General features: G+C 38.8%; 1 protein-coding gene across 1 annotated transcript in view; it reads right to left on the bottom strand.

The window, feature by feature from the left end:
• Positions 1-461: 461 nt before the first annotated feature.
• The window catches only part of Mal2 (mal, T cell differentiation protein 2), a 29913-nt gene continuing 20720 nt past the window's right edge, over positions 462-9654 (bottom strand). The window contains exons 3-4 of the mRNA XM_028766502.1: positions 4747-4902; positions 462-2649 (exon numbers count right to left, since the gene is read on the bottom strand). Coding sequence (XP_028622335.1) covers positions 2578-2649; positions 4747-4902 — 228 coding nt within the window. The 3' untranslated portion in view covers positions 462-2577. The remainder of the gene's footprint in view (positions 2650-4746; positions 4903-9654) is intronic.

Here is a 9654-nt window from a genome sequence, read left to right as displayed (position 1 = left end):
AGAATGGAGGGTTACAGAGATATCAAGAGACAGATGCAAGTAGCTTTCTCATGGTAAGTGGAGGACTCTGCCTGTCCTCCAAAGTGTTTTTTTGTCCTCTAATAATTAAAATAAGGTAATGATATCTAGGCCTTCCAATAGTTCTAATGAGTTGTAGGTGAGACAATAATTTTTAAAATGCTTTAAACATCACCTGGCATACAGGACACATGAGCCAGATGCTTTTAAAATAAAGTAGAGTACACGTCTCACCTCAATTTCCCTCTCATGGTACTTCTCCAGATTTACCTTCTCATGGTCACCCCAGAAAATGATTTACTGGCATTTTCTGAGAGATTCCTTTCACACAGAACTGTCAGAAACAGAGCCCATTTATGGGTCTGGATCTTTAATCTGGTTCCTCCTAAATAGATAACTGAAAGTCAAAGGGAATGGCATTAGAAAAAGAGTGACCCAAAAGGTTATCAAATGAATACTTTATTAGAGTCGTAACACTTATAAAATAAATTTATCAGATTTTAAGACCAACCAACACTTTTTTTTTTTTTTGCTTTTACAGCTAGGATACATAAAGAGATTCTTAAACGCCATCTTGTTTGTTCAAGTGCTTTGTCACTCACAAATCTAGAATGCAATTAATCTACAGACCTAAGTCTTCACAGTTAGTCAGCTTTGGGTTTGGTCCTTGCTAATCTAGAAGCAATCCATTTACAAAAGTACCACCAGTGCATCTGAATGAATTTATTTGCATTAATACCACACAGAGCATGGCCTGTTACACCTTGGGGGAAAATAATACCTCAACTAAATTCTAGTGTCTTACATTTTAGCGATTCCAAGTACAATGTACAATGTTTCTTTATGGCACATTTGTGACTTCATAGTATATAATTCATAATACAGGTTTTAGGTGTGTGATTTGGAGCTGGAAAAATATGAAGGAAGTCTGGCATTTTAGCAGGGATAAGACATGAGTGTAAGGCCTTAAGACTGATTTCTTCAAGCTACATATAGAAGTACATCTCTTCGTCAGCTAGACTACAAACTGAGCTCCCAGCTGGGGGAATATTAGATAAACAGCACTTGATCACTGGGTATTGGTCATGCTATTCATTCATGTTTTTCACTATGTTCCAGGGAGTCTAATACTCCAATCATGCATGGCACTCTTAGGTGATGGGCCACCTAGAAAGCAATTCACAAGCCTCCATTTCTGGAAGCAGCTCTGTTAAAACAATCAGGAAATCACCTGTATGAGAAGGTGGTGGGGACTGTGGCCACTCGTGGTACATGGCCAAGCCCATGACACATACTGGTGGACTAGGGTTGTTTTCTGGTCTGTTCAGCCAGGTCTAGTTTTTGTGTTAGCTCTTGTGTTAGACTTCCTTTGCCTGTCTGACACCATATGAAAAGACAACATAGATATCTGGGCAATTATCAAAGCATGTAAGAATCTATAGCTTTATGTTATAGTTAATCCATTACTCAAATTTAGGTCAGAAAGCAATGCAAAAACAATCAGAAGTTAAAAATCCAACTCTTCAGAGAGCTATTTGGAAGAGCTTTACATACATAAATATTTATATATTCATGCACAGGGCAAACAATCACAGTCTATGGCATAAATAAACCAAGGTAAGACATCAGTAGCAAGATACTAGATCCAGTAGTGATTAATTGCCTCTGAAAATCATGTCTTAAGCACTCTTGTGTGAGTGTCTTGCCGAGCTGTTAGGAGATCATTAGTTTGGAGTTTATCCCCTACTTTATTTTGCTCTACATCCAAGGCTCTTCTGGGGTTAGCTTGGGAAACTATATGCCCTTCCAAGGGTAATATTTAACTATTAAACCAAGACAATGTGACTGTTGTATAATGAAACAAAAATATGTTATGTGGCTTGTCTAGTGGGGTTGATAAACTTTCATAATTAGTTCAATAGAATGCAGAACACCTAAGGTTTTTATGGCAGTAGTTGATAAAAGTGTGGTCTGTAGACCACATCCAGTCTTGCTCCCTTTTTGTAAATAAAACTTTATTAGGACACAGACGTTTATTTACACGTCATCTGTAGCTGCTTTTATGTTATCATAAGATGGAACAATTGCCACAGAAGCTATAAGGCCTCTTAAAGCCTACATATGTGCTACCTGGCCTTTCTGTAAAAAATAAAATTTGTATCATTTCCTATTTTATATTAAAGATAGAATTAAATAAGAAGCCTACTTGAGATGTATTGTTTTAGTTATTTACTATTATTAAGGTTCGGGTGACCTAACCAAAATTTAAAAAAAAAGGGAATATTATTATTTTGCAAACAGTGTCTGTGTATTTTAAGAATATATAAGGGAAATATATTTAAAAAAGAAAAGAGAGATGAAAAATGAAAGGATACTTCTCTAACATGAGAATAAAATGAAAATCCCACCCGTGTAACAAACCACAGCTTTCACTGAGGTTCTCTTTGTACTAAGCAAACGAGGTTTGGAATGTTATATTGAGACAAATGGTACCCAAGCGATCAGACATATAAAGCAGACAGATGAAACTAGCACACAACTGTCGGTTTCCAAGGAGTGTTACGGTCGCCATCTTCGCAAAGCCAGACCCAAACTGCAACCATAACAAGCCGTTGTCATAAAGGCAAAAACCTACAAAAAGAAAAGAAACACTGTCATCAGGGTCACAACATGGACTTTTAGAAGTCACATCCTGAAAAACTACTGAACCAACACTCGCCAACTGACCTGATCTGTGTTTCGATGACTCTGTTTCGTTGCCTCACAGCACTGGCCCTCCCTTTATACACTATAGCTCTTAACTTTCAAATCTATAGGCAGTCTTACTTTCACCATTTGCTCACATGTCAGGCTCACTTGTTAAGTATTTATGAAACCCCATGCAGTGTATTAAAAAATTCAGTCTGAGTTATCTCATCATCTAGTAGTTTCATAGCTAAGAAGACAGTAACTATCAGATATCAGACCCTGAGGACACATCAAATCATTTCTGTCAGTTTTAGAACTCAGTAGACAAAACCCACAGGGATGTGTTCTGAGTTCAGCTCCGTATCATGTGGGAGACAGTTGGTCCAGCCCAAGCTCTGCCTGGAGCTGTTTCCTTGGTGTCATGGTGGTCGTCATTAACACCAATTGTGCAGACATCACTGCACTTTGTTCAGATAACTAAATAGTCCACATTGTCTTCACATGACATTCTGAGGCTTGTGAGACAAAAAAAATTGAAGATTCCAGGCCAATTCAAAATGATAAAATATGACTATCTATGGCAGAGATTCCTTTGTTTGTTTGCTTGTTTTTTTAAGACAAGGTTTTTCTGTGTGATCCTGGCTGTCCTGGAGATCAGACTGACTTCAAACTCAGAGATCCACCTGCCTTTGCCTCCCAAGTGCTGGGATTAGAGGCATGTGTCATCACCGCCTGGTGCCTGGCAAGGGTAGAGATTCCTAACTAGGAAACTCCCGGCTGAGAAGGGAGCACAGTTCCATCCACAGATATTTGTCACAGTTTAATTAACCCTTCCCATTTCACTTGTTTTTGTAATACACGTTTAATACAGACAATGTCCTCTGAATGAGAACAATTGCACTGGGAATCTGTCAATAATGAGAAGGAATAGGCCTCAACTACAGAGTGAAAAAAGAAAACAAAAGATTTAACCCAATGTGACACGTGAATGGCTGATCAATTTTAGCTGCTGAAAACTCAAGACCTAGAATTCTGACTGGACTGGAGTGGGTGAAAAAAAATGGAATATCATGAAAGACTTGAAGCATTGGTCTACACATGGAGGTGGCTTCACTCTGGGAGAGGGACAAAGAGACATGTTTCCAGAAGAGGCACATCTAGAAAAGAACAATCCAGAAATTCCTAAAAGTTGGACCCTTTAGGGGGTAAAGGCTTAAGAGGAAAAGACATTAGGCTCACTAAAGCACTATAGGAACCACTAGACATCAATCAAGATACTTCATTTAGGAAAGTAGTTTCAATTTGTGACAGTTTTAAAAAATTATCCATGAAATTTAAGACCAATCTGGTCTACCAAGTGAGTTTCAGGAGAGCCAGGCTGTTAAACAGAGAAAGCCTGTCTCAAACTAACCCCAACCCCCACCCCCCCAAAAAAATTATCCATGGAAACCAAACCCAGCATTTTTTTTGCATTATTTAACACAAAATAACAGGTTCACTACAATGTATGAATGAAAGAGGATTTGTGTTTTAAAGTCCCCACAGAAGGCTTTCTTCTATATTTTGTCTGTTAAAAATGACTGGTGAATTTGCCTTCCTGCTCACCAGCACTGACCCCAACAATAAGAACTGTAACTTATTCACGTCAGCCTCACCCTTAGAAAACACCCTTCTACTTAGCAGGCCCATGGTGACTATGCAGTCAATAATCCCAATTAAAAATGGGCACAAGTTTGCAAAGAGCAAAGTCTCCTCACCAGGTTTGAAAATTTAGAGAGAACAGAACAGTGGATACTTCTAACAAAATCAAATGCTATAGACTCCTTGCCTTCTCAGGTAATGTCAACAGCTTTGGGCTGCAGTTGAGTTGCACACAATGAGGGTGATGAGAGGACTTTGCACACAGGACAACTAAATAGATAAATAAGTAGCTATTATACATTTGTTTCTAAAGGCTATTGTTAATGGACCACTGCAGCCTGAGGAGTCTCCCGGATGCTGGACCATGGAAGGACGATGCTTTCCCCATGGAGCACTTACTGTGGCGGCCACATTGATGTTGTACTGGTTATCGTTCAGTAGTGGCTTCACAGTCATGGTTGTGTTGCATTGCAGGTCATGCAGGGAGGTGGCCGCTGCTTCCAATAAAAAGGCTCCAAAGTAGAAGACAAAGATTACGAAATGGTAGGCAAAATCCTGAAAGAGTAGAGGAAAGGCATTTATAGGTAACAACTGTAAGTTGCTTTCTTGTTCTTTATTTTAAATGGAATTTTAGACAGGCAATCTCAGACCATTCAATCAAATTATTTTAAGCATGTCCAGTGTTTATTTTGGATGCTTTAGCAAAGTTAGACCATTAGACTCTAAATAAGCCCATTCTTAACTATAGAGGGATAGCAATTGTTAGATGCTGGGAAAGGGAGGAATAAGTTGACCACATTTCAATGGAAGGCCACATGTCCAAAAACATTTAGGAGCACAAAATTGGTCTTCAAGCATATTTTTCAGAGGTGATACAGAGCTGGATGCCTTGGGTGAATATGATCAAAGCAGGTTGTACGAGAAGCTACGAACCCTCAAAGAACTAGTAAAAAATATCAGTGAATCTATGTTACTTGGTACAATAGTAAAGATTCTTATATATTGAATTTTCTAATAAAATATACTGTCAGTTTAGATTAATACACAAAGATATCCATATTAAATAAAATAAGATAAAAAGGTCTTTAAAATAAATTTAAAGCTAAGATACATGCCATCTTTAAAGTTCAAATAAAATATATTAATTTCATATACTTAATAAATATTTTATTATTTGTTATTATAATTATATATTATTCTATATTCTGCAAGATACAGACTTAGTGATAGAATTGAGTGGCATACAACCTTATAATTCATTAAAAACAAGGAATATATACTACTGCAAAAGTTATTTAAGTTATTTTGTGCACTACTAGAATTAATGTGAAGCATAACCTATCACAATCCAGTCTTACTTGAAATATACCATCTGCATATTTTATATATACAGCTGCCACATTCCAGCATCTTCAGCTGCATAATCTCTTATCCTTACAGTCATCATTTATTATCTCTTTTACAAACAAAATTTCATCTTTCTTTTTATACAAAGGTTACCTTTTCTGGAGGGGTTGGGGGGAGGATCAGTAACATGCTTATCTGATTCCAAAGTTGACTTTCTTTCATTGAAAAATCTAAATTAATTACTAATTTTTACTGACCAATAGAAATGATACATTCATTGTATGTGCTTTAAAATACACATGCATTATGAAACAACTAAATTAAATTATGTATTATTATCATCTCACACACTCACCCTTTAAATGGTGAGAACTCTCAGAATCTACTCAGCAGTTTTCCAGACTACATTGTTATTAACTAGAGTCTGTGCTATAGAGCCTATGACGGTACTATTTCTTGCTGAGATACTGCAATGAGTTCAGTTTTTTCACCTTACACCAATTAGTGAAATGATGATGAACATCATTTGGTGCTTGGCTTTCACAGATCCTCCATGTCCATTTATCTTATTGTAAACACCAGGGTTGTCTTCAGTTCTAAACAGCCAAATAGCTTTGTGTATATGCAGTATGTTTTCTTTACTTATCAATGACTAGTGAAGACTTAAGCTGATTCCATATGATGGCTACTATAAACAATCCTGCAAAAAAAATGTGGGCACGGACAGACTGACTGACTTCATCACCTTTAGATATACATGTAGGGAGATTCACGGATCATATGGGAGGTTTATTTGCTAAGTTTTGGAGAAAATTCCATAGTAACAGTGCTAACTTGCGTGTTTGAGAGCTCTCTTCAAAGTCTACCTTTCCCTTCTCTAACGATACTACTAATAAGATTACAAAAGGGAACGTTGTACTGACTTTGTAAATGTCCACTTATACCTAGAATGCTAAGTCAAATTTAACCAGGGTGAGATACATAAGGTACACTGGAAAAAGGCTTTCTATGAAATACCTGTCATTACGAAGTGATCCACATAGCATACGTACTGACCATACATCTAACCCATAGCCAATGCTCAAATACATGCAGTCATGTTTCTACTCAATAAATGTTCATGGACAAAGGTCAATATCCAAACTGGAATGTCAGTGGGTTCATGAATAAAATGTATCTCACTGGGTTATTAATTATCAATAGCTATAAAAATTGAGAAGGTGCATTGAGATTGACTGTTAGTCACTCATTCTCGAGAAGGTTTAGTTTTACCTTGAAAAGCCAAGCTAGAGGCTAGGACAACAGTTCAGAATGTAAACTACTTGACATGCAAACACAGGACTTGAATCCTAACCTAACACTCACGTTAAAAAGCCTGGAATGGTGGGATGCACTTGTAATCTCAGTACTGAGGATGTGGGGACAGACAATAGATCCTTAGGGTTTGATGGACAGCTAATCTAGATGACGTCCAGATCGCAGAGAGGGATTCTGTGCAGGTTTGGTCAGTTGCTGTGTATTGCAATGCTAAAAACTGGCCCCAAAGTCTAGTTGCCCCCAGGGACAGAGTATACACAAAATGATGCTATGTAACCTTGCTCTTTAACATAAAATCATTGGTTGAATAAACTCTTAGCTGGGCAGAAAAGAGTTGTGTGGGGCTTTGGTTCTCAGGGCTGGAGGTCTGAGGCAGAGACCACAAGGAGGGAAGGGAGAGGTGAAGGGAGGAGAAGATGCCATGGGGTAGGTAAATCATAACTACATGGCCATGAAGGCTGGCCAGTTGGAGTAAAAGCGTGGCTGGTGGAACATGGCAAGCTATATTGTGGGGTTATTGACTGAGAAGTAGACAAAATAGCTTATCTATTTTGATATCTGCCCAACTCTAGTGATGTTGAGGTTTATTATAAATATAAAGGTTTTGTGTCTTTTATTTGGGAACTGAATGATTAAAGGTGGAACAGAATTAATTTTTATTACAGCAGGATTCTGTCTCAAAAAGCAAGACAGAAGGCCCCTAAGAAGGAGTAATACCCAAGGTCCCACAGACACATGCAAACACAGGAGCACACATAGATAACCTGTCCATATACCTCTGACACATTTCAAACAGAAATGTAAAGGTACAGTTTAGTGATGTGACTTACAACCGTTAGGAGATTTCCTGCTTATTTTTTGGATGATTCCATACCACCAGCTTTTGTGACTGGATTTTGGTTCTTATTGTACTTTCTATCTTGGGTTTCAATAGATGTGGGATATGCTTAAGTATCTGAGCCAAAGACACATTCTTCTTGGGTGGCTTTCAGGGAGTCACAGTACAGTTGGGCTGAACTTAGTCACTGTGTGCAATACAGGATCTCAGTGGTATTGTGAAGCTTCTCATGGACTTGGTCAACATTGCATCACAAAGGAGGGTTCTCTTATTTATTTTACATCCTTCGGCATTATCTACTACAGGCCTTTCTTTTTTCTCCCTATAAAAGATATCAAGCGCATGTGCACAAGTGCTTGTGCACATGCATGCATGTAAACACATACAAACATGCACGCATGCACACATGCACCAAAGCCAAAACCAACCAAACAAAAGAACCAGACAACCACCAATAACACAATCTTCTATTTTCTTTTTGTATTTTTAAAAATTAATTTATTCTCTCATATATTTTATCCTGACTGCACCCTTCCCTCTCAGTCCTGCCTCTCACTTCTCCTCCCTATCCACTTCTCCTTTATTTCCCTCCAGAAAAGGGCAGGCCTCCCAAGGATATCAACTGGAGATGGCATATCAAGTGGTAATAAGATTAAGCATCTCCACTCATACCAAGACTGGATGAGACAACTCACTAGGAGCATAAAATCCCTAAAGCATCAGAAACAGCCCCCCACCCAATCTCTCTGTTAGGAGTCCCACAAAAACACTACACAAGTGCAGAAGGCCTAGGTTAGACCCATGCATGCTCCCTGATGGTTGGCTCAGTTCAGTGAGCCCCTACGAGTCCGGGTTTGTCGAGTGTGGATTTTCTTTTGTCCTCTATCCCTCTGGCTCCTACAATCTTTCCTTTTTTTTCTCTGCAGAATAAACTAAGTTCTGCCTGATGTTTAGCTGTGGGTCTCTACATCTGTTTCCATGAGTTGCCGGATGGAGCTCTTTTTCTATATCTTTCTTAGAGTCTGTTACTTAGTAACTTTGAGATTACTTAAGCTTTTTTAAAGAACGCTTTCACTTCTTGATCATTAAGTAGTTTTAGATAAGCTATTAACCGCACGATGATTCCTTTGCTGCCCTGTCTACTGCAGAAACATGTTGAAAGCCTCTCCGAGGCCTGTGCACCCTGACCACTAGAGAACAACACTAACATCTGACCACTCTGCTTGTCTTACTCGACGCCTGTTGTACATGGGAGCGACACCTAGTGTCTTCTGCAAGGCTCACTTGTGGTTTGGGACACTCGAATGACACTGGGGGTTCTCAAATACTGGAATGAATCAGGACCAACTAGAGAACTCACTTAAGCACAGATTAATGAGCACCACCCCCTAGTTTTGGACTCAGCAGTCTAGATAGGATGTGCTAAGGCTGTGCATTTCTGACAGGAGTCCGGTGATGCTGATGCCTTGCTTGGGGGCTGTGTTTTAAACCGCCATCCTTAACAGTTCTTTATTAACGGCCCAGTCCCATTCTGAGTCTTTTTCACATGCTCTTTCTCCTAACCAATCCTGCTAGCACTCGCACACCCCAGAGTCTTCCTTGCCTCTTCACACTTTTATCAGACAACCTCAGCCTCAAACATTGCTTGGAATTTTTTCCAACCCACACAACCAGTTCCAAAATTCTAATCTTGAGAAAAGTGCTCTGCTCTTTTGCTCAGGGATGAACATTCACTGAATAGTTTGAGAGAGGTGGGCAGGGAGAAGGAGGGGGAAGGGCAGAGAAAGGAAAGGAAAAGAAAGAAA

This window comes from Grammomys surdaster, unplaced genomic scaffold, assembly GCF_004785775.1.
Source record: "Grammomys surdaster isolate TR1022 unplaced genomic scaffold, NIH_TR_1.0 63, whole genome shotgun sequence".
Lineage (NCBI taxonomy): Eukaryota > Metazoa > Chordata > Mammalia > Rodentia > Muridae > Grammomys > Grammomys surdaster.
Note: the sequence above shows the minus strand (reverse complement) of the source record. Positions and strands in the feature narration are given on the sequence as shown.